The sequence below is a fragment of the Cryptomeria japonica genome, chromosome 9, assembly GCF_030272615.1.
Source record: "Cryptomeria japonica chromosome 9, Sugi_1.0, whole genome shotgun sequence".
Classification (NCBI taxonomy): Eukaryota; Viridiplantae; Streptophyta; class Pinopsida; order Cupressales; family Cupressaceae; genus Cryptomeria; species Cryptomeria japonica.
The window spans coordinates 54,977,443-55,003,033 of NC_081413.1; the positions used below are offsets into that span (position 1 = coordinate 54,977,443).

The 25,591-nt window shown below is 37.4% G+C and overlaps 1 protein-coding gene across 2 annotated transcripts in view; it reads right to left on the reverse strand.

Annotated features, from left to right (window-relative positions):
• Positions 1-611: 611 nt before the first annotated feature.
• LOC131040492 (peptidyl serine alpha-galactosyltransferase) overlaps positions 612-25,591 on the reverse strand; it is an 84,705-nt gene continuing 59,725 nt past the window's right edge. For both annotated transcript variants that reach the window (XM_057973430.2, XM_057973429.2), the window contains 5 exons: positions 21,507-21,707; positions 20,593-21,068; positions 19,915-20,079; positions 19,500-19,743; positions 612-1,803 (listed from right to left, as the gene is read on the reverse strand). In XM_057973430.2, the coding sequence (XP_057829413.2) occupies positions 1,111-1,803; positions 19,500-19,743; positions 19,915-20,079; positions 20,593-21,068; positions 21,507-21,707 (1,779 nt within the window). In that variant the 3' untranslated portion in view covers positions 612-1,110. The remainder of the gene's footprint in view (positions 1,804-19,499; positions 19,744-19,914; positions 20,080-20,592; positions 21,069-21,506; positions 21,708-25,591) is intronic.

A 25,591-nucleotide genomic window follows, 5' to 3' on the forward strand; every position in this document is an offset into this window, starting at 1 on the left:
TCGGGTGATGATATCGATCCGGAGGAAGTGATGCAGAATGAGGCGAGGGAGGTAGCAGAAGATGAAAAGGGCAAGGCAGTGGCAGAGAAGTGGTAGACGAAGACAAAGTGTGCAGGGGATTTTTGAAATGTGTAATTACCGATATTTTTGGGGACATCTCGGGTGGTGAATGTCGGTGGAGGGGGGACATTTTGTCTGTAATTTTGTTTGTATGAAACGCTGGGGTTGGAAATCGCTCATTTTTTGACGAGGGCTTGAAAACTGATTGTAAATCTTTTTTTGAATTAATACAATATATGTTTTACCGATTAAAAAAAATTAAATTAAATAAAAACTAAAATGAATAAAAGTTATATATTTCTTAAATCTTTTTATCTATTTGTGTCCATGAGTTAAAAATGATATTCATATAAATATTGTAAAAAATAATTCCTATAAAAAAAAACTAAAACAAAAAGAAAATATTCAAATGATGAAACAATGTGTATTCTAAATTAACATTTTTTTTAAATAAATATATTTAAGATATTTATACTAAAAAATTATTTTTACACTAGAAAAAATAATAAATTTATTGATTTTAAAATATCTGTTTTACTTTAAAAAATCCATAAAAAAGGCATCCAAAACTGTTTATGTGATAAATTATATCTAATACAAAATGAATCCCATAAAAATCCAAAACTACCTCAAGTTGGACACAATTGCTCTGATATTTATTGGGCTCCCTATGCCGTTTCCGGTTACTTAAATATAAAAATGAACCTTTGAGGGAATACATCCATCTTCATACGAACACAATGTGTTAATACCAATTTCAGCCTGCAAACCATTACATACTTCTAATATCAGTATATTTAACAATTCATTCCTTGGGAATGAATGGTTTTTTAAGCCTTGTTGCATGCACTCTAAGTAGCTTACAAATTGCCTATGATACCTCAGCATAGCTTCAAAATATTGTCCTAAATCAGGGGACCACCACCATAAAGCAATGCAGTGGTAGTACGGTCTACAATCCGTGTGCCACATCTACTGGGATAAAGCTAAAATGCTTCGCTGAGAAGGATGCTCCTCCCAAATTCTGCCTAAATTGTTTTAAAGGAGAATTTACTGTTTGGTGCGTGGATTCTTTTTCCGGAGCACTTCATCTTTCTGTCTTGAATATGTTGTCGAAACAACCACTAGGAATGCTAAAACAGAAAGAAACCATAACGTAACCATCCAATACCTAGGACCAGTACGTACAAGAAGATGAGAACCACCCTTTGCTGAGACTCCCCTTTCTTCTTCCAAGGACATTTGCTTCTCACTCAAAGAATTTCTATGAGTACTTTTCAGAAGTTCACTGTTACCTTGGATTCCATTATCAGATGATGCATCTTTCTCAAGCAAGTTTTGCTTTAGATATTCAGAGCTTTTGCTTCTCTCAACTTGATCAGATATACCTGGCGGAGATTGTGCATGTAATGTGTTCTCATTGGACTGAGTTTTCAAACAGTTTCTTCTTAAATGATGTAAATATAGAGCATCATTTAATGTCCTTGCACACTCAATACTTAATTTGTCTCTTCTTAAACTGCCCTCATCTGTTGACATCAATGTAGAAGGGTTTGGTGGTTCTGGAAACTGCCTCCAGCACACATTTGTCATATCTTTTTCTCTCCAGTCAGCCTTATCGAATTTCCAGTTGCCAACACCAAATTCCAGGCCATAATGAAGAACTCTTGGTTCAATACCTTGAAGAGGAATGTAGCCAGGGTAAAGCATTATGTCATCTCGTCTCCGATGTCTCAAGTTTATCTACAAAACAACAAATTGGAGTAAATGAACTGTATTTCTTGTTCAGACAAATGTTAAATAGATGTTATTCTGTTCTTATTAAATACGTTTACACTGTCTGCTCTTTTTTCGTTCAATATTATAAAAGAAAGGACCAAACCCTGTAAAGGTATTCAATAAGAACGTAATAACTACTATATTTGAATGCAAGTCAACAATTGATAGGTAAAAATCTGCATTTAAAACCATATTAACAAAAATTATCTTCAGCCAAATTTCATCAAGTGACAAATAAAATTTCTATACAGATTTATCAAAATTTGGTTGATCCATCATTCATCACACATAAGTTACTCAGAGGACCATTCATTGTCATTTAGTACTCGGGAAACCCTAGTAGTAAAATGGTAGAAAGCAAATGGAAGAAAAATCAATATCGACATAGCCAAGAGAAATTTGGCACGTCAAAACACAATTTGGAATTGTTCATTAACAATAAATTATCAGACCTTCATAGTTATTTATACATGTTATTCAACTAGGAAAGGTGAGGAAATCAAAAAGTAAAATTTGATGTTCAACAAGAAATCGACCATACCACTAATATGATATATTGTTTGGATTTCATTAACAAGTTCATTCATAGTCAAAAAAGTTGCAAAGGATTTTGAAAATAGATATTTTGACCCTAGCCACTGGGAAGAGTATAGATCCAATGTACAACTAGAATCAAGATTTAAGTCTAAGAACCTTTGCTATCATATTAGTTATTACTATTAGCTAAGGGCTACATATTTTAAGATACAGGCTGAAAATGTACGGTATTATATAATATGAACAGCTATCTCTATCGGAAAGGTCTAACTCTAAGATGTTCAGGACAGTAAAGCCCTGCTTCTGTTATAAAAGGTTAGGTTTGAAGAAGTTGCCCTCAATTCCTATTTGGGCCTGACCAGTCAACTGAACTCATTCAAAGACAAAGCGATGAAAAGGATGCTGAAAAGACACCATCTTGTATCTGTCATTGATGACTGTTCTGCTCATCTTAAGACCTCTCTAACAGCAACACAAATTTGTTGGATGCAATATTGCATCTGTATTTGCAGTCAACAAGTACAAATATATTGCAGATATCCCAATCTAAAAGTTAACAAGAATGATTATTGATCTGCATTGCTTGCTCGACTTTTTGTTCTGAGACAGTTAACTGTGGGTCAACCACATTGCATAATAAAATTATAAGAACAAGGATTTCATGTCAAGCACTTTATTTACTTGCTTTATTGACTTCTCATTGGCAGAACTGCGATCAAATGGTTGAAACAATTTAATAGCTACCAAAATACACCTCCCATACAAGATAGTTATCAAACTGTCATGACTAATCATCTCCATGGCAGGCTCATCAGTTTGGAGTCTTTAGACGCTTTGTTTGATAATATGAATAAAAAGTGATCTCCAAGCAATACTGTAAATCAGCACCAATAAAGCCTTTTTGAGATAATGATTTGGAGTTAATACAGGATCTCACAGTGAACCACGGGGACGCGTCCCCCCCCTTTTTGGGCTCGTCCCCCCATCAGAGACGTCTCGGGGACGGGGGGACGGGGACGCGACATCCCCCGCTGTCCCGCCACCGCCACCCAAACGCCGCCGGGACGTGGAGATGTCCCCGTGTCTCCGCGTCTCCCAGGGAGACATGGAGACGTCTGGGCGTCTCCTGGGAGACGTCTGGGCATCTCCCCGTCCCTCAAGAGACATCCAGGCGTCCCTCGAGGGACGGGGAGACGCCAAGGCGTCTCCCGCGTTCCCACGCGAAAAAAGTCAGTTTTTTTAATTTTTTAAGTTTTTTTATAACATGTGCTTTTGGTGGGGGGTTAAGGGGTAACCCTAATTGGACATGGGCCCCACACTACCCCCCAAAACAACACAAAAGCATGTTTATTTTGGATTTCACTCTCATTTTGCAAAACTGATTTTTTTTCCAGCAGCTTGAAGAGGAGGAAATACTTGAAGAAGATTGATTGAAGGGGTGAGAAAAGTGACTACAAGCGTGATAGGAGCTAGAAGAAGCAAGAAGAAGAGGAAGAAGAAGATTCTTCTACATTTTGGAGAGATTTTTCAAGCACAAGGTAGGGTTTTTCAACTTCTTGTTTTTTTTTTGTTTTACTTTCTGATTTTCATTGTTCTATGTCATTTTTGGTTTTTTTAATTTTTTTTCCCTATTCATCTCAAGACTCAAAATGAGATTTGATGTTGAATCTTGAGGGCAAAATGATTCATCATTTTGCCCTCAAGATTCAACATCAAATCTCATTTTGAGATGAATAGGAAAAAAATTTAAAAATATATTGTTAAACAAGGCTGATTTTATTTTTATTTTTATTTTTATTTTGTGAAATGCAGTGTCAATTTGAAAATTTCACAATGAGCTCTCAAGGCACGAGTGAAGATAACATGGAAATCCATTCTCATAGTGAGAATGATTCAGAATATGAACCTGAAAATGAGGGGGTTGACCATGGGGCTGATCCTGGAGCCCAATCTAGTTCTATGGCAAATGCAGCAGCTAGTACAGGTTGCCCTTCAGAGTTGTTGGCACCATATGCTAGGGGTCATTTTGATCCTAAGTCTCCTCTAAAACAGTTTGCTTCACAAATATCAGTACAAGGCACTGCATCACATTCAAGTGGGGGAACAAGGAAGTGGAAGTGCAATATTTGTGACAGAGAATGGTTCGGTAGCATTAGCAGGGTGAATGCACACTTTCTATTTTGGAGAGGAAAAGGCGTGAAACATTGTAAGTTTTTGGAGGAACCCAAAAATATACATTACAGAATTGAGTTTAACAGGCTTTGGGGGGTTCCAGATGACACAAATATTTCAATGCCTACTACTTTGTCTGCTAGGGCATCACTTCACGACAGCCAGAATGTGCCAGTGCCACATACTTATCATGCTTCGCAGGCGGGAGGAATGATGTTTGGATCTCCATCTACTTCCACTTCTACTGCTGCCAGGGCTGGGAAACGTAAGTTGCATACACCACAGAGCAACCCCATTGCTGATATGTTTAATGTGCAGCTGAGAGATGAGATAGATGAATCCATTGGCAATTTCTTCTTTGCCAATGGCATTCCATTTCATGTTACACGGTCTCCTTATTATAGGAAGATGATGGATATGGTGGCCAAGGGAGGACCATCTTATGTGCCACCAGGGGAGACGAAAATGAGGACCTCGATCTTGGATAAAAGCTATTCCAAGATCAATATTTTGATGGAGAAGATGAAGGCATGTTGGGCGGCATTGGGGTGCAGCATAGTTATGGATGGGTGGACGAACATTAGCCATCGTCCACTCATCAACATCATGGTCACATGTGCAGAGGGCCCATACTTCCTTAGAGCAGTTGATTGTACAGGGCATCGTAAAGATGCTGATTTCCAGTTTCAGGTCCTCAGGGAGGCTATTGAGGAGGTTGGGCCACAAAATGTGGTCCAAGTAGTGACAGATGCAGCCTATGTGTGTAGAGCAACAGGGAGACTCGTTGAGGCAGCCTATAGACACATTTGGTGGACCCCATGTTGTGTGCATGCCATGAACAATGCACTCAAGGACATGGGGAAGATTGACTGGATTAGAGGAGTGGTCACCGATGCGAGAGATGTGCAGATGTTTATCTGCAACCACCACATTTCACATGCACTCTTCAGGACCTTCGCGAAGGAGTTCTTGAAACCAGTTGAGACTAGATATGCATCCTATTTCATTCTCTTGGAGAGAATGATTGAGTTGCAAGAGGCATTGCAACTCATGGTTATGACTAATGAGTGGAATAGGTGGGCTGAGGCCAAGACAGAGCAGGGGAGAAGGGTGAAGGAGATAGTGAAGAGTGATGTGGTTTGGACTGATGCGAAATACATTGTCTCCATCATTTCTCCAGTATTCCAAGTGATCAGATATGTGGATGGGGATGCACCTAACCTTGGAGAGGTGTATGAGTGCATTGACTCTATGCTTGGCCAGATGAGGGCTGCTGTGCGAGTGAAGGACCCCTCTCTAGCATTCTACAATGAGCAAATCCGGCCTATCATTCAGAGTAGATGGGACAAGTTGAACACTCCTTTGCATATGGCTGCCTTTGCCTTGAATCCTAAGTGGTACAAGGCTAGACCGGGTAGAATGACACCGATTGAGGATGATGAGCTGAAGGCGGGTTTCTTTAGGTGCATAGAGAAGATGTTTGATTCCAGAGATGCCGGCACAATGCGCACTGAGTGGGGAAGATTTGCCACTCTTAGAGGTTATTCAGATGCGGCAAAGATGGATATAGACACTATGGCACAGGAGGACCCACTTTTGTGGTGGACTTGTCATGGCCCGAAATCTTTGACCACCACTCTAGCCATCCGTCTGCTATCCCAGGTTTCCAGTTCTTCAGCTGCTGAGAGGAACTGGTCTACATATAGCTTCATCCACTCTCTTAAGAGGAACAGACTTACCTCTAAGAGAGCAGAGAAGCTTGTGGCTGTACACAGTGCTTTGCGTCTCATTGACCGCAAGACACTTATGTACAAGGAGAGTCCAACGGCACGATGGGATGTAGAGCCAGAGGAGCCTTCACGGATTGATGAGGATGATCCTACCACTTCAGATGCAGGGCTAGTTGGTGTGAGCTTGAGGGACCTTGATCCTCAGGAATCCAGCAGTTCCAGTGAGGAGGAGTTTGCAGATGATTAGAGGCCTCCATTAGCTATAGTTTGAGTTTTCACTTTTCAGTTTTGTCATTTTGTATTTGACTCGTCTCTTTTGTAATGCTATTGCTACACGTATTTGTATTTGGCTACTCATTGTAATGATGAATCATGCAATCATCTTTATTATTATAGACTTTGCAATGGCATCAGATATTCATATTTTTCGTTTTCCTTTTTCGATATTCATATGATAGAAATGAGAAATCTCCAATTTGACAATTTCATTTGTCAAATTTTATTTACTTTTAGTTTTAGCAATTAGTTATGTATCACTAATCTAAGTAATCTTGGTATTTCCTATAGTTTCATTTGAAATCTAATTCTTATACTGTTATACTGTTATACATCTTTTCAAAACTAGTTTTTCAAGTACTATATGTATATATATGAGCACCACCACCCCGCCACCCCCCCCCGCCGTCCCCAAATTTAGGCCCTTGGTCCCCCCGTCCCGGAAACGCGTCCCCCTCGTCCCCCGTCCCCAACGCCCGTGGAACACTGGGATCTCATCATTCTAAACGATCTTTCTAATACTCAAAGAAAAATGTGGTTGAAACATCACAAACACACTGAAATCATCATTCCTGTAAAGGAATGACATAAGTGGACACCACTAGTTCTTGTCGAGTACACAACCTATATGTTCAAATAGATGAATAGTGAATTCAAAGAAAACAACAAAAGAAAATATGCAAATTCCAAAAACAAAGGTTGACTAGGGCAGTGACTTCCTTATTGAATCTCATGAACTGCCTGAAATATTGGGCTGTGGAAAAATATGCTTTATGAAAACATCTGAAGTTACACATTTCATTTACTGTATTGCACAAGGATAATAAACTCCCAAGCTAAATTGTGGGCCAAATTACTCAGCCATGGACTCGTGGAAGTTTTCTGTTAAGTCTATGGTGCATACTCACCACAAGTACTTGGCAAGCTTGCGACACAGACTCACTATATATGGAAGACCAGTGGGTAAACATGCAATCATGAAAAAAGGCAGTAAAAATACAAATATTTAACCTTTTTAAGCATATCCAACCATGCAAGTTCATCACACAGCTTTTCTGTTTGAGTGATTCAAACAAATTTAAAGCCAATTTAACGAGCAAATTTCTAAAATTTTCAAAGTTCCAAGTAAGCAACAAGAAGTGGAAGTTGACCCACCCCTAGAAGGGGCATTGCCAGCAAGCATGGCAAACAGGGACCAAATGCAAGGACTGTCATTTGCAACTATTGTGGGTTGAAGATGAGTATAGGCATCAATACCCTTAACTACCACTTGCATGTATTCCTAGTCGTGACATCAAAACATAACTCAATGTCAAAGAAGAAGTTGAATAAGAGATGCATGAAGCCCTTGCATTAACAAATCAGAAGCAATTAAAGAGGGTGAAGACAAAGACAAACACAGTCATAGTAGCAGCCATTAATCCCACCTCGGTGGGGGAAATAAAGATGGATATGACAGACTGGGGGTTCTATTTGTGGCCCACACTTTCCGGTGCATCCACCTTGTCTAACTTAAGAAAAGCCCAATCACAAGGCTTTTTTATTCCTCAAAACACACATGTAACACAAGCTTCCTTTAAAAGTACATGGAACAAGGAAATGCGAGAAGCAAATATGCCTTGTGTAGTTTTTAGTCCTACAACAACCTCCACTTTCAATGTGGTGAGGTCCCTTTATTGGGAGTATTTGTTCATAGCATTGATGGTCACAAAGAAAGGGTACAAGGCACCCTCTCTAGATGACTTCAGTGAGTGGTTGCTCCAATAGCATATCAAAGATGCACAATCAATTTTGAAATAACAAAAAAAGTAGTTGTGCAAGTTTGGATACTCAATATTTTCAAATGGGTGGACAAATGGAAGGAACCTCATCCTTGTCAATTTTCTAGCAGATTTGAATGGTGAGATAGTTTTGAAGTACATTGACATTTCAATAAGATAAATAATGCCAAACAATTAAATACAATGCTAGAGAAGATTGTGTTCGAGGTGGTCATTGCAAATGTGGATAAGTTAATAGAATATTAGTTTATATTACGTTTATATTATAATAAAACGTTTATGTACACTTGTCAATTAGATTAGTTCGTTGTTGGTGTGTTGTAATCTTTTTCTATCTATGGAGCAAATCTACTTTAGTATGCAATACATGCTCTATTTAGCATATGATTTTTAATATAATGAAATACTCTTCTCCACATGAGAGCACACGCCAATTTCTTGCATCTCGTTCTTCAAATCTTACCAACATTGGCATCAAAGCCGGGACAGGAGGTCATGTCAAAAATTATGCATAGAAACTTTCAAAAAAATTGTAGCTGTTGTTGAAGGTCACAGCATTTATTTTATGCGAATAGAGAGGTTTTAATCCACAAATCTAAGTAAATTTGTGAATTTATAGAAGTTGTGATTCAAGAGATCTACAATGGGATTTTTGATGTGTTTCAAACATGAAAACAAACAATTTGCGGCAGTTGTGAACTACTAAAATTACCTTGGAATATGATTTGAAAATCACTAATTTTCAAAGCTCATGCACCAATAAAATTGTTAGTAGGAAACCTAAAATAAAATTGCAGGTTTCAAAAATCACAACTAGGGCACAATTTTGTGCAGATTAAAGCATTTTTAACTCCAATTGCAAGGGTGTATTTTGCATAGGATTTTTTACACAATTAGGGCATGCAACAGTATACATCAATTGTTTCTAGTAATTTTATTCTAAATTCAAGGTTCTTGATTTTTCAGAAATTTAAAAGTGTTTCTAATATTTTCTGAAGAATGTTCAAATGTTTCTGAGGATTCGAAAAATTTCTAGGTTCAGAATTTTAAAATTTTGATAAAACTTTTATTTCTAAGTCAAATTCAAGGAGTTGCTAGAACTTGAAAAAAAATAAAGGTTCATTTTTGGGTCAATTTCTTTTTTTTTGGGGGGGGGGGCGTGTTCAGGAAGTGAACTGGTAAAAAACTTTCATTAACATTAACTGAGGAAAAATACAATATATAGAAGTTACAAAAAATACTGTAGACATAGAATTATGACACCTACTTCTATCTACCTAATACTATAGACACATTAATTACAATATTGACCATTAACATTACATAGAATTATTATTCTAACACCCTCCCTTAATGGTCAATCTATCAAAAACACCAAGTTGCCCCCCTAAATCTTACAAATTTATCCGGGCTCAAAGACTTGGTGAGAATATCTGCAATCTGATCCACTATGGAAACATACTGCAACTGAACTGATCCGTCTTCTACCAGCTTGAGGATGTAGTGAAAATGAAGTTCGACATGCTTGGTACATTCACGGAAGACTGGATTTTTGGCCAATTTGAGCACCCCTTGATTATCAATATACAAGGGAGAAGGACCTACTTGCGGCATCTGCATGTCAGAAAGCATCCTTCGGAGCCAAACTGCCTCACATGCGGCCTTGACTGTTCCTCGGTATTCAGCTTCGGTCGAGGAAAGAGCCACGGCCTATTGCTTCTTGCTGCTCCAAGTGACAGCACCTGTACCCAAACTGAATACGTACCCAGAAGTGGATTTTTTGTCATCCACTGATCCTGCCTGTCCAATCTAAGTCAGTATAACCAATCAGCTTTGGATCATTGCACCTGCTATACAGAATGCCATAGTCTAAATTGCCTTTCACATATCATAGCACTCACTTCACTGCAATCCAATGATCATCTTTTAGGGCCGTCATGAAGCGAGAGACGTAACTGACAGCAAAATAAATGCCAGGTCTAGTGGCAATGAGGTAGATAAGGTTGTCTACTAGTTGTCTGAATTCGGTTTCATCTACTGCAAGTGAATCAAACTTGGCTGATAACTTCAGCCCTTTCTCCATATGTGTGTAAGCAGGTTTACAATCCTGCATTTGAAACTTGTCAAGCAAACTCCGGGCATACTTGGACTGTGAAATAAAGATACTGTCATCAGTCTGCCACACTTCAACACCTAAGCAATAATGGAGAAGCCCCAAATCTGTCATGTCAAAAGCTTGGCACAAGTCATGTTTGATGGCTATAATCAAATGTGCTAAATTTGTCAGTAATGATCAAGTCATCCACGTAGACAACAAGAAAGAGGATATCATCACCAGAGAATTTGACATACAAATTAGTGTCAGAGGGACTGCGCTGAAAACCATGTTCAACCAAATACTGATCAATCTTGAAGTACCAAGCCCAAGGGGCTTGCTTCAGGCCATAGAGGGCTTTTACCAATCTACAAACCTGATGTTCCTTACCAAGAACCTTGAAGCCAGGAGGTTGAGTCGTATAACCTTCTTCTTGCAACTCATCTTTGAGGAATGCACTCTTAACGTCCATCTGGTGAAGTTTCCATCCAAACTGAACTGCAATGGCGAGAAGAAGACGAATGGTACTCATTTTGGCATAGGAGCAAAGGTCTCCTCATTGTCAATGCCCTCCCGCTGTGCAAAACCCCAAGCAACCAATTTGGCCTTGTACTTATCCAAAGTACCATCTGCATGATACTTGACTTTGTAAACCCATTTACAATTGATATGTTTCTTCCCATGAGGCAAATCAGAAAGAACCCAAGTGTTGTTCTTCAGAAGACTATGGTATTCTGTCTCCATAGCCTTTTCCCACTCAGGAATGCCTTTAGCCTCGGAATATGTCTGGGGCTCATGGATGCTGTGGATGTTGGCCATAAGTGCAAAGTTGACTATATTCTGCTACTTTCTCTTGTAGCGAACTGATCTATCCTCAAGAAGCTCATCATCACGAAGAGCTCCTATTGTCTTGGCCCACCATTTAGGCCTAAGGGTAGAAGTACCAACATCTGGCATTGGAGGAACAACATCCCCTGGAGTTGCTGAGACAAAGTCATCTGGATGCGAATCCTGTGGAAAATCAGGTGGTGCTGGATTGGTCGATTCCTCATCTTCAAAGTTAAAATGCTTTGAAGCCCTCCCTCCCATCATGGGAACCAAGGGGAAGACGAACACCACCATCAGGAGTCGCAGGACTAGGAGTACTAGAAGGCATAAATGGACCAGTAGTCTCATCAACCCCAACATCACGACTGAAAATGAGACGATCTCTCTCCAGATCAATCAACCTGTAGGCCTTGTGGTTGTCGTTGTAACTAGTAAACATAAGTGTTTGGCTCTTTGAGTCCAGCTTAGCACGTTTGGAGTCTGGAATCCATACATGAGCAGTAGAACCGAACACTTTCAAATGGCCCACTTTAGGCTTGTGTCCTGACCAGGCTTCTTCAAGAAATTTGTAGACCTGGAAATGTTAATGGTAGGCGCTGAAAATAGACTGAGGTTTTTTTTTTGAAAACCCTGGTTGCAGAAAAAAAACCCAGATAGTAGTTTTCTTAGCAGTTGAAAAACAAAGGGTTAAATAGAAACTCTAATCGGCTTAACCAATCTACAGAAAAATGAAGACGAAAACCGCGTGCAAGAAACCCTCGAACAGAAAATGTCAGGCCATCAGAAAAACGTTGCCGCCGCCGATGGGAAAAACCCACAGGTCGCGAAAAAATCACAAACTACCGAAAAACCCTAACCGGCGACTGCAGATGTCGCGAAAAACGCAAAAAAAAAAGACACGCGAAAAAATTGTGTTGCGATTTTTACTAAAACGAAATCGTGCAAAAAATATCGCGCAATATTTGCAGAGAAAATCACGAAAAATGAAGAAAACAATCATCGCGCGCAGGTTTGGGCGCGAAAATCGTGATTTGCAGGTTGTGAAAACCAAAAAAACACAAAAGAACGACCACGCAATAGAAGAAAATTGCGACCAGAAAAAGAAGAGACACAAGTAGGGCAAAAATGCCCTCGAACAGACCCGCAGACCCACGAAAATAGACAACGCCCAGAAAGAACAGAAACCCTAGACGGGTTTTAGGAAGATTTCGAAAAAATGAATGGCCACAGAATTTTCGAAAAAATTTCCTAACCTAGGGCTTTGATACCATGTTCAGGAAGTGAATTGGTAAAAAACTTTCATTAACATTAACTGAGGAAAAATACAATATATAGAAGTTACAAAAAATACTGTAGACATTAATTATGACACCTACTTCTATCTACCTAATACTATAGACACATTAATTACAATATTGACCATTAACATTACATAGAATTATTATTCTAATAGGGAGAAAATCAATGCTAGGAAAAGAGCTCTTTTTCAAAATTGTTGAGTAAAATGGTTAGTATTCAGAATTTAGTGTCATCAAGGGCACAAAAACTCAATGGAAAAAATTATAACCTAAGTTGCTGATTCAGCCATTCGGGTATTGGTCCGGGTATGGGAACCAAAACCCAGTATGGCAGTATGACAAATTATTTTTTTCTTTGGATATGGCTATGGGTATATATATATTCCCATACCCATATCCAAGGAAAAAATTATTACTCTAACAGGGGGAAAATCAATGCTAGGAAAAGAGCTCTTTTTCAAAATTGTTGAGTAAAATGGTTAGTATTCAGAATTTAGTGTCATCAAGAGCACAAAAACTCAATGGTAAAAATTATAACCCAAGTTGCTGATTCAGCCATTCATGTATTGGTCCGGGTATGGGAACCAAAACCCAATATGGCAGTATGACAAATTATTTTTTCCTTGGATATGGGTATGGGAATATATATATATATATATATAAAACTCGGGAAGCCCAAAAAATATGACTCAGCAAAATCTCGGCAACTTAAAAAATTACTTAAAGTTCATTACAAACACTTTCTTTTTGCAAAATTCAATGATGAGGTATCCAACGAGTACAAAAGTGTTTTCTATTAAATTTGATTGATTTGAATGCAAATTGAGTACAAAATCACATCCTCATGTTGAATCTTGATATAATAGTTAGCTGACAAGTATTATGAATTTATGATGATTGCTTTTGAACATCATCATGATTCATAAATTGAATATTAAAAAATTTTACATCTTCCTCTTCCCTGTCTAGTGAGAACTTTGGGAGAGGTTCTAAATTTCTAATAATTACATTGGAATCTTTGATATTTCATCATTGATCAATGATTCATTCCCCCGCAGGCCATAAGTGGGGGTTCGGGGGCTATGCCCCCCAAAAAAAAAATTAGACAATTTTTTGATACATCTGAGTCTTTTTTTTATGCAGCTGAGTTTTTGCCACAGACTCCCTAAGTTTTTGTGAAAACTCAAAACCCAAATAAACTCACGATTTTTTCAATACTCATCGAATTTTTGCTGTGTTTTTACTGTCTTCCATCTATGGATACTGATAGCCTAGGCCCTATATGCATCAAGAAGTATCAATCAAATATTAATTAGCTGCTATAGTCATTAACAGTTTATTCTGACTGATGCAGGAGAAACCTGTTCTTTGTAATATTATAAACAGTTACCAGTGCTGCTAGACCATTCACATTTGGCTTTTATCAGCCCCGTAATAAGCATATACAGGAAAGTACCTAAAAATTAACGACTCCTCATGGTCACAAATCTACCATACTAATTTGAAGTTGCAAAACCTGTATTTCATTCATTCTCTTTTGAGGCGGATGAGTTAGATATTCTTCAAAAGAGGCATGCTCATGAACATTACTAACCTATGCCCAATAACCTAAGTAGTTTTGTAGTAGTAAGTGCTACATGATCCAACATGAGATCCACATAAATTATTCGTGAAATGAGTTTGTGTAAGTGGGAGTTTGTAATTAACATCTTCACATTGCAAAGCATTCATAGTTTGTTAACACCGTTAAAGTAGATGTTTGTGAGCCAAGCATGGCTAAATTCATCATATTCAAATGAGGTTAATAGAGAGAATTTGAAACTAATATGATATCTATATAAAAAGGGCTTTGAAGATTATCAAGGGAGCTTCAAACTTCAATTTAAATTTAAAATTCAATCCTATAATTTCACTTTTTTAGGAAGATATTTTAAATGCAACTTTAATTTGTTTGTAAATGTCAAAGCCTTCAGTAAGGGTTTTGCAATTAGATGGAGAGCAAAAACTAACGACATACATTTATGAGGCCATTGATAGGATCAAGGAGGCCATCCAAAACCAGTACAAGAGAGATAGAGACAAATGTAAACCAATTGGGAGATCACCAATCGGAGGTGGAACAATCAACTCCACTAACCCATTCCTATGGTGGTGTGCAACCTTAAGCTAAATTTTTCTTCTCAAAGAGTTTCATAAATATTGAGAGGATTACACCTAATGTTGAGGTGAGGGGCTTGATTATTTAGAAGTCATAAAATTACAAGTAGGTTAGGAGGGAGTTTTTGTCCACCACTAACTATCCGAGGGAGAACCACCCCACCACTAGGTGATAAAAAATTAAATCTTCACTTTTATCTTACAACTATTGTTTACTTACAACTTTTAAATATCTTATTTGTAGCTGCTTGGTGGGAAGATTGGGGTAGAAGTAGCCCAAATCTTCAAAATCTAGTCCTTCATATTTTTTTTCAACCTTTTAATTCTTTTGGATGTAAACACAACTAGAGTTTCTAAGACAATTCACACGAAAAAGTGCAACAAGTTGTCACAACGCCTCAATTACATCATTTTTGTACAATACAACCTGCAACTTTGCATAAGAAAAATGGACACAATTGCTTAGGAGCCTAGTGAGATTGTTAGAGACCGTTCACTCAAAAAAATGCAACAAATTTTCACAATAATGCCTCAATGACATTTTTTTTGTGCAATACAACATTCACCTTTGCATAAGAAAGGTGCCACAGCTGCTTAGAAGCCTGTAGACTTGTATCAAATTGACATGTACAAAGACTGAACCAAGCAGAATGAGAAGACAGGATTGCTAATATTCAAAAGGCAAGCAAATGCACGTGTTAAAGAAAAAGACATTGGATTGGATGACATCATTGGAGATCATCTTGAACTGAGGCAAATAAGAAATCGTTGCCATCTAATTCTAAGATGAAGCTGCACCTCCTGATATGAGAGTCAAGCTATAGCTGATTGCAAAGAGTAGGCCCAAATTTTTCCTAGAATGGAGAAGAAATTGTAAATTGTTGTAACATGAATGGACATTTAATTTTTTACGATGATTTTCAATGGCATCATCAAAATGCATTTAGTATTCATTGGATGGCCAATGTATAATTGTGTTCCAATGATGACATGATAGTGTACTCTTTGTGTTAGGAATCATAGTACATGACATAGAATAATGTAATAAATTAATATATGTTAGTACATCCCACTTGTGCCCTAGATATTTTGATGTTATTTTATGCATTGACACTTGTGCTTACTACAATGGAATGATAATCCGCAACATGTATGTTAATGATTTAGTTTTAATCATGATGGAATATGAGATGTTTGTTTTTTATATCAATAAATGCAATGACAGAGATATGTCAGGATTTTCAGACTAACTACATGAAATTGTCCTAGTGTGTGCAAGAGATCATCGTCCTCCGAGAAAGGAGGGGAAGTATCATCAGGTCAGGAGGTAACAAAAGGACTCAATGCCATCTATAATCCTATATGTAAGTTGAGACATGTTAAGTTATGTTAACCTCATTACTGTCAGCCAGTATGAGCCAAGTAACCCTATTTGGCCAGTATAGATGATTAGGGTTCTTACCATCTTAGTCTTGGAGTTGGTATTCTTTTCTTTCGTCCAAACTTTTTTGAGATCCTAATCTTTATTCTTTATGTTCCCTATAGTTATGGAACTTCTTGATGTTAATTGTTTATTATTTATTAAAAAAAATTCATCAAACACAATTTATGCATATATATACATGTGTGTGTGTCTATATATATATGTGTGTGTGTATGTATATATGTGTATATATCTGTGTGTGTGTGTGTGTGTGTGTGTATATATATATTCAAGACTTTGAGAGATATATACATATACGTGCTTATATAGACATGTGTGTGTGTGTGTATATATATATATATATATATATATATGCAACGTAAAGTTTATTTTAAAATCCTTTTACCAATCTTTGGTATAGCTTAAATACGGATGCCATATTTGTGGTGCCTTGTTCATATATAAGATTAATACTTCTATTAAAGCGCTGCTTAATATATAAATATGTCAGTGGGTTGGTATGAGATGGAACCACTTAAACCAAGCGATATTTGAACCTATGTTTGAAATGAGTACCGCCATAGTGACTGGGCAGAATTTGTGGCATGCTTATTAAATTCATATGAGATTCATTCAAATTGAAATGGAATAGCCGAAATTGGCAAAAACATCTTTCTATGAAAGTTATAGAAGTCTTTTTGGAATCTGTAAGGGGATTATCATGGCTTGCTTAGTGTTGTTCTAAAAGAAGATAATACATTTGAATACTTGTATCTTCAGGGAAATATACACTTGCATCTTTCATATTGTCACTCTGCAATGAGCTTGAGTTCCTTTGTCTAGCGGCGCTCCTGCATTAACCAGCCGTGGAAACTAAGAAAGGATTAGTGGGAAATTCTGAAAGGAAGCCATATTGAACCATACTTTTGCTGCTTAAATACCAGGTCATGTTCCATTTCCTAAATCGGATCTAAAAATTCCATTCTCTTATTTCTGCAATACGAAGGAAAAAAGACTCTGTGCACCATTTAGATACGGCAAATGTTATCTTTAGTAGAATAGAAGCTTAAATTTATGGCAATGCATTATAAAGAAACTAGCACGTAGCTTAGTATAGCTGTGCATAGATTTTCAAACTGTTCTTTTTCCAAACCCTGTGAGTTGGGGTTAAGGATACGTGAAGTTTCTGATATGATATCCAGAATTAAATTCAGAACAGTAAGAAAATATTTCAGAAGCTCTAATAGTTAGGAGTGGAAAATACACTGTATTTATTCAGCTAGCCGTATCTCATATAGCAAAACAATGAGTTAAAATTGAACCAAACCCTATTAATTTTGGGTTCATTCAAATTGCAGAGTTATAACAAAGAAAAACAATTGGGTAGACTGCTTAAGGTAGAAAAGTAACTCAGAATTTGGTGAAATTCGTAGTATGAGAACCGGTAACTATTATTTGCACAGAAATACCAAGACTCGCGATGCATTAGTGATATCTTCTTAATTTTATTCTATTTTTTTTAATTGAATTAATGAGAAGCTTTCTCAGCTCTGTTTAACCGAGCCAAATACAGTGAATAACCCTTAAGAGGAGAATGTGAAAATAAACCTTAGTGTGAAGAAGGTTAGATAGGCAAAGGGTAGCTCTATATAGTGCTCCTTAAATGCAGATTGGCATATATATAAACATGCATTCACTTGGATAGTGTAGTGACAGCAGATACTCACATAATGCATGCAGAATGCAGAAGCTTAGCACGAATATGAGAGCTAGCAGTCCTATTGCCTATCTTATCTTATCCATACTAAGGTATTAATACCAGACCAAACAATGGAGTAATGAACGCGGTGGGGGAAAAAGTTACACTTAAAATCAGCAAGACTGAATATTTCATTTCTAAGTAAATAAGCTATGACACTCAGTAGAGGAAAAGTGCTTATACTCAGATTACGTGCAATGTAATTGGTTACCAAGTTGAAAGACTAGTGGTCATCCATAAATTAAGTCTCTTAGAAAAGAACCTGTCCTAAAAGTTCAAGTTGTAGCCAAGTAGGGTGATGAACATTGACTTCATGCATTAGCATGATTGCAACTACATTAAAATCCTTGGCCAAGGTGATGCTGCTTACTATGAGCGTCCGTCAATTCATTAATCCAAATATACAACCCAGTCAGAGGTCATGCTAGTTAGGGGAAGCCTATAGTGTGTGACCAACTAGGGATTGTGTAGGGTTAAACACCAGTCTTAGATGGCATGGGTCAAGCTTCTCGTTACTTCCCTACAAAGGGTCGAGCCTTTCTAGTTGGAAACAGCACGAGGGACTTGTAAGTCCGTGGTTGGGTTGAAAAGCGCCCTGATGATACTTTCCCTCCCCCAATCATTGAAAAGCTAATTGAAGATTGGAATGTGTTTCAAGGAGAACTGTAATCTCTAAACCTCTCTTCTCACTTTAATGTTATAGTAAATTGTAGACATTACATATATGCAATGATTACATCTATCAAGTTTAAATTGTTGTTTTAAAAAAAAATATTATGCTTTCTGTTAATTGTTTCATTCTTTAAAGATGTTAGTTGATGTAAATTTTATTTCCATTTCCTTTTCAAAAGTTGTTATTTAATTTGCATAGCGAATGCATGTTATAGTTAGTATTTAATTAGTTGGCAGTTAGTGGTTTGGTTAGTTAATAAGTTGAATGGCTTTATAAAGCCATTGAATGTAATCATTTGTGTAATGAAAATGATTGATTAATTTGTAATATTTGAGCCTCGTGCTCTTTGCTTTTTCCCATTTTCAATATTTTGTATTCAAATCTAATAGAAAACACTTCCCCAATGTTTTATATACTCATTTCATACATTTTGTAACTATGTTTTGCATAGAATTTTGTTTTTGAAAGGATTTTAAATTATTATTTTAAGATGCCAAGTCACCGAGTCTGAACTTTTTAACTATGGTATTGCATGCCTTGGATTTTGAGATAACTTGAATATAGTGTGGAAGTTGAGAGAAATAATACGGGTGACTCTATTAGATGGCACAAGCAAATCAGTATGGTGGAATGCAGAAAAATATCTTAAAAAGCACTCTAACGTACTATCAATTTTGGCTTTATGCAAGCATTTAGAAGTTGAGAGAAACAATACTGGTGACTCTGTTAGATGGTACAAACAAATCAGCATAGTGGAATGTAGAAAAACCTCTCAGTAACACTCTAACACAATATCAATTTTGACTTTATGCAAGCATGTATAGTTATAAATATAAATTGATCATTATGAACACAACAGATGACTCAACAGAGACAAGCTTTATCAAATATAGCTATCAGTATCAACCTAGTTTAATGGCAAAGCACAAACCTCAGCTGCGCCAAAAGCATACCCATACATTTCACTAATCCAACCTTGTCCATAAATATATCCAGTGATATTTGTTGCCCAATGTTCTCTATCAGCTCTAACTTCCTCAGTTTTGTGAAGCCAGAGTGGTGCAAAATTTCTAAGATCATCAACATGCATGATGATAACACCACCAACTTTGTCACATGCTTCTGGATGCCTTGTGTGAATTTGTGCCAGCTCATTATCACAGCCAATGAGATATCTGGCATGATATTGACACATAAGAAAAATATTGTTTGAAACAGATCAGAAGTAAAACTAAAGTTCATAAACAGCATGATGAAAATGTTGCCCAGAAATAGAACTGACCAGTGGTTAGAAAGCATTTTTCTATATATACTGTGCATATAATCAGTGGAGAATTTAAACTTACTCATAAGGAGCTGATACTGGATGCCCGCGCTCTGCTCCAAATTCCCATGGTGTAATGGGGCCTCTGATTATCATATCTGCATCCAAAATGACTATGTATTCGGCATCTATTATTGCATGATTAAGCCAATGTAGTACAGCAGCAGGTTTATTGATTGCAGGGTACCTGAAACAGCAATAATATGTGTAAGTTTGATACAAACCAGCACTCAACAAATAGATTAAACTGCAAGCCTCGCAACCAAGAACAGGAATCATTCTTTCTGAACCTTTCTCTTAATTGGGTATTTATCTTCCTACATTACCTGTAGCACACTAGTTCTAGGATGAGTTTCCTCTTAATTCTACACAAAGAATTATGTAAACCTTTATGTTGAATATATTGACATTCTTATGCTTTCCTCGTCCACCTCTATGCTCTATGCACTAGAGGTTTCCCTCTGGGAAACAGAGACCGGTAAAAGAGAAATAATGATTAAATCAGCAATTCTCGGAGAAAGAAAAGCCTTGCAATACTATTTCAATAGTATATGCACTAACTACATGACGTTATTTGTAGATGACAGGAATTCTCTAGGCTGGATCAGGGAGGATGCCTGTTTGTGTTTATATGAAATCCATTTTTTATTCCCATATTACAGTAATGGTTATAAAAGTAAAAGAAAAAAAGTAATCTTACCAATCCCCTGTTAAAGGATGATGACTCATTGAAGGAACATAATGTGTAGGAGCCAGATCATGACCTGCATATGTCTTTAGTTTATCTTCCGTACAACTAAGCAAGCGTGTAACTCGACCTGGCTGCCCACTCAGATTGAAACTATGGATAAATCCTACAGTTTGCCAATCAAAATATGGAGAGCACTCCGTGGAGAAAATTGTATGTATTTTTGGATAATATACACTCCCAAGTTCTTGAGTTGAGAACTCCTTGGTTGCACTTTCAGTATCTTTAATGTCAATCTTTAGTGTTTTTGGCCTAGTCAACAAAGAAAACACCTTGCTCTTCAAAAAGTTCAAATATCTTGATCGGGTTGGTTTTGGACATCCACGTGATTCGTGATGAATCAGGAGACCTTCATTGATTGTATTAATGCATTCAATGCTCAGAAATAAGCCTCGCCTCCTGCTCAGGTCAGGTTCCATCATTTGCACCTGCATTGGCAAACTAACCCACTATCTTAAGAATCTATATAATATTTCTAGATTTGTACATAAACTATATTTTCATATGCACAAATAGATTGCTACCAGTAGTTTTAAATCGAAAAAAAACAATTTTTTGCATTGTTATGGAAAATATGAATTGCAATTTATGAGTTTATCTCAACTTCAGAATATGTTCAGATGAATGATATTCAATGTTCTGTGCAAAATCAACTTATCAACAAAAATATAAAATGTAGCTAACTGCAATAAGATAAAACTCTATTTACTTCAGATATCTCACCTCTTTAGGATATGGAGGCAGAGAGAAAAGGCGATTGCAGTCATAGACAATTTCCTCATTGTGATGAAATCAACTTATCAACAAAAATATAAAATGTAGCTAACTGCAATAAGATAAAACTCTATTTACTTCAGATATCTCACCTCTTTAGGATATGGAGGCAGAGAGAAAAGGCGATTGCAGTCATAGACAATTTCCTCATTGTGATGTTGTGCCTTATCAAAGGACCAATTTCCAACAGTAAACCTTAAACCATAATGTAAAAGAATAGGCTCAGTCCTTTCCATTGGAATATAGCCTGGATAAAGCATTAAATCATCCCTTATTTTATGACGGAGTCCAACCTGTCAAAATAGAAGAAAGAAAAGATTAATTCTCCACATTCTTTCAAGAGAACACGTATCAATTCTTAGTGTATAAGAATAAGATTCTTCTTAAAACAACAAAAGTAAGCATTAAGTGCATAAAGGAAGCATTATTAGACCTCTCTTAAAAGGATCGTCAAGAATAAGAAGAAGCATAAGGTATCCTGGAAAGAATCTAATGTTGGGTTTGTAGCTTTGTAAAGTTGAAATTTGATGATGGAGCCTCAAAAGACCATTCTGGTCCAGCAGAAGCTGGCATAGTAATTAGATCCCCCAAGTGTTTTTCTTAAAAGGTAGTTCTTTCTATCTTGGATTGAAGTCTAATGAGGTGGAAGCATTGGCATTTCTTGAAGGTTTCAGAATAGCTGCCTCATGATTTTCTCAAAGTTAGAGGACTCTCAAGTGTTTATCAATGGGTGTATCAACCGTACTTACCAGACTAAGAATTAGCACAACTAAATAGGCTGATTTTAGAAGAGTCCAATTCTGCAGACTTGGCAAATTCAAAAACAATGAAATATCGAGATTTTTTGAGGATTTGAAGTTTTTTCTATGCATTCCTGATTAACTCAACTTTAAAGACATAATTAAGTAATCAATTACAGGCTACTTTGATCACATACACAAGTATACATTGAGCAAATGAGTACTAAAGCAGATTTGAACTGAAAGAAACAACATTTTAAGTATATAAGTATTCTCTAGTGTGTTTGGTGTACAAAACTCATGGACTATGATATCCATCGCATCAAAAACAAAAATAAGAAACATAGAAGAGAGAAGCATCTATCACTCAGCACAACATCAGTAGCTCTATAGTGGATCCTGTTGTTTTTAGATCAGATTACTAGTAATTAACATAAGTAAAAAACAGAGAATAGATAACACATCAAGATATCTTGGGAAAACCTTCCTCTTGAAGGTGAAAACCCAGCAACTAGGATCTCTGAATATATTAATCAGAACTAAATAAGACTTTACAATGTTGCTTCACTCCTTGAAGTCATAGAAACAAGTTAATCCACCACACGCTCTGTATACAAAGTCCGAATTGCACTAGGGCATCAAACTGATACAATATTTGGCCGAATTGTCATGCAAGTGTAGTTCAGATTGCTGGTGGGGAATCTGATCTGCAGTATGCTCGGTTCGCTTGACTGAGGAAAGGATTTGTTTGCCAAGGAGTGTATTTGCTGACCAAGGAATGAATTCGCTGGTGAATGTGATTGCTCTGCTGGAGGTAATCACTGAAAGCTTGAATGAATGAATGGATGATCAATAAATGCCAATTACACCTTGTATATATATGCAAGAGGCACCCTTTCATAGTGGGTTGGCCTTCAAGCAATATATGATAAATGTAATAACAATAATATAATAGGGTCGGCCCTATAAGCAACATGACATTCCAATATCAAGTCGGCCTCAATACAAGTTATATTTTAATCTTAATTTGCACATCCATAATGACTAAGGCCGACAGGCCAATTAGTCATTCATACGCTAGGTCGGCCTTAGAAGGAATCCGACCTAGCTACAAACATCAACACTCCCTCTTAGCTAGGGAGGAGTCCTTCTCAATATCTGAGTCACATAGTGACATCCACCATGGCTACTCCCAAAGGGTAGGTCCATCATGGCTACTTCCCAAGTATGAAGAAAGCAAATGAACACAACCACCATGGCTACTCCGAGAGGGTGGGTCCATCATGGCTACTCCCATGAATGGAAATGCAAGTGAACACAAGTGCCCATCACGGAGTCACTCAAACTGATGTTGTCATCTCATCATGACATTCACAATGGCTACTCCCAGAGGGTGAATAAACACAAGTGCGAAGTCATGGAGTCTCTCACATGACAGCCACCATGGCTACTCCCAAAGGGTGTAACAAGGGCTTTCACCTCAAACTTCTCTTGCAGAGAAGAATGCATTAATTACACCTCAAACTTGTCTCACAGAGAAGAATGCATTAACAAGGGCTTGCACCTCAAACTTCTCTCATAGGGAAGAATGCATTAAATTACATCTCAAGAAATCACTGATTTTGAGACACCCTCTCAGCAAGAGCTTCATTCTCCACATTTCCAAGCTTGTCTCAAAAAAATTCACTTTGGCAAGAGGCTTGGTGAGAATATCAGCTATCTGATCATCAGTGCTAGTGTACCTCAACTGAATAGCATTCATTTGCACCATATCTCTAATGTAGTGATATTTGATCTCCTCATGCTTTGATCTGTCATGATACACAGGATTGACAGATAGCTTCATACAGCTTGATTATTACAATGAATAACAGTCAGCTCCAATGATTGCTCAACCAATCCTGCAAGAAGCTTTTGAAGCCACACTGCTTCTCGAGCTGCCATACATCCTACAATATATTCTGCCTCTGCGGTGCTCAATGTCACTGAAGACTGCTTCTTGCTACATCAAGTCATCAAAGCAGACCCCAAATTGAAGCAATAGCCAGAGGTGCTCCTCTGATTAGTTACACTCCACCATAGCAAATATCAGGTCTAGTATCAACAATCCAGTCTACTACTTGTACATGGTAGGATCTACTAGATCTTCATGATGATGTGGCTCCCCTGAAACTGATATCAACCTTCTGACTTCCTCGTCCAAGGTTGCATCTGATGAAATGTCAGACTCCCTTTGAATCAAATATCAACCTTCTGACCTCCTCATCCAAGGTTGCCTCTGATGAAATGTCAAACTCCCTTTGAATGTTAATTCCTCCTCTTCAAAGAAACTGATTGCAATGATAACCTGAATATATTCTTCCTCTTCGAGGGATGCCTCCAGTTATGTATCACCAACTCAGCAAGCTGTGTCTCTAGTCTCCAATCTGCGATGATGCCTCAAGCTCTTCTTTTCTTGAATTCCTCAAATTCATCATTCATTTGTTTCTGAATCCAACTTGCATTTTAACAGGATTAATAATAGTTTATATAAAAGAAATCAAACTACAAGTGAAGTGGCAAATATCATTGAAAAATCAATTAAAGAAATAATAGAACTTATCTTAGTTGATTCTGAAATATCTTTCTTTCATCTTTACTGCTCTTGGAAGTGCTAATCTCAGCACAAAAAAAAAAAACTCAGATTTCTCAGACACATTATACAGCCAGCATATTCAAAATAGGACCAGGCCTCTCAAGGCGCCATCTCAATCCATGTACATAGAGAATGAAATCGATGTGACCAACCAATCACCATCGAGTTGCAGTTCTCCTTTCATTTCTGAGACACTCTCAAAAATCTTCACAACTAGTATGAAGCAACTCGCAATGACTCCAGAGGGATATGCATGGGCTGTGCGAATCACAAGTGCAAACCCAAAGCCAATAAGCATGTTAAACATTGGCCCTGCATAACAACCAGCCATAGCCATGGTTGGCTGTCCAGCCTTTGTAACTAGATCCCTCACAGAGTTTCCCCATACCAACACTGTTAAACCCGATAAAGCTGGTGGCAACTTTAATATGATATCAAGCGCTGCCAAGCAACCTAGAAGCTCTCCAGCTACAAAGGAGATTAATAATACTTCATCCAATGCAAATGAAGCATACAAGATTCACTATTCAAATGTATGAATGAACATTATTCAATGATAAAAAATACTTATCTCTTTATTGTTGGTACCCATGGAATTAGTCCTGACACTGTGTCTCAACTTTTCATTCACAGAGACTGAGACACTCAGTCCACGAACATCACCCTTCAAGTCTGGGACATGCCAACCCTTTCAGAGTGCTGGAACTCATGCCAAGGGTCTCAATGATACACGAAGATTGAATAGGCCACCCCAACAAACAAACAAGCAGATGGATATTAGCAAACGCCCCTGTGCAGAGTC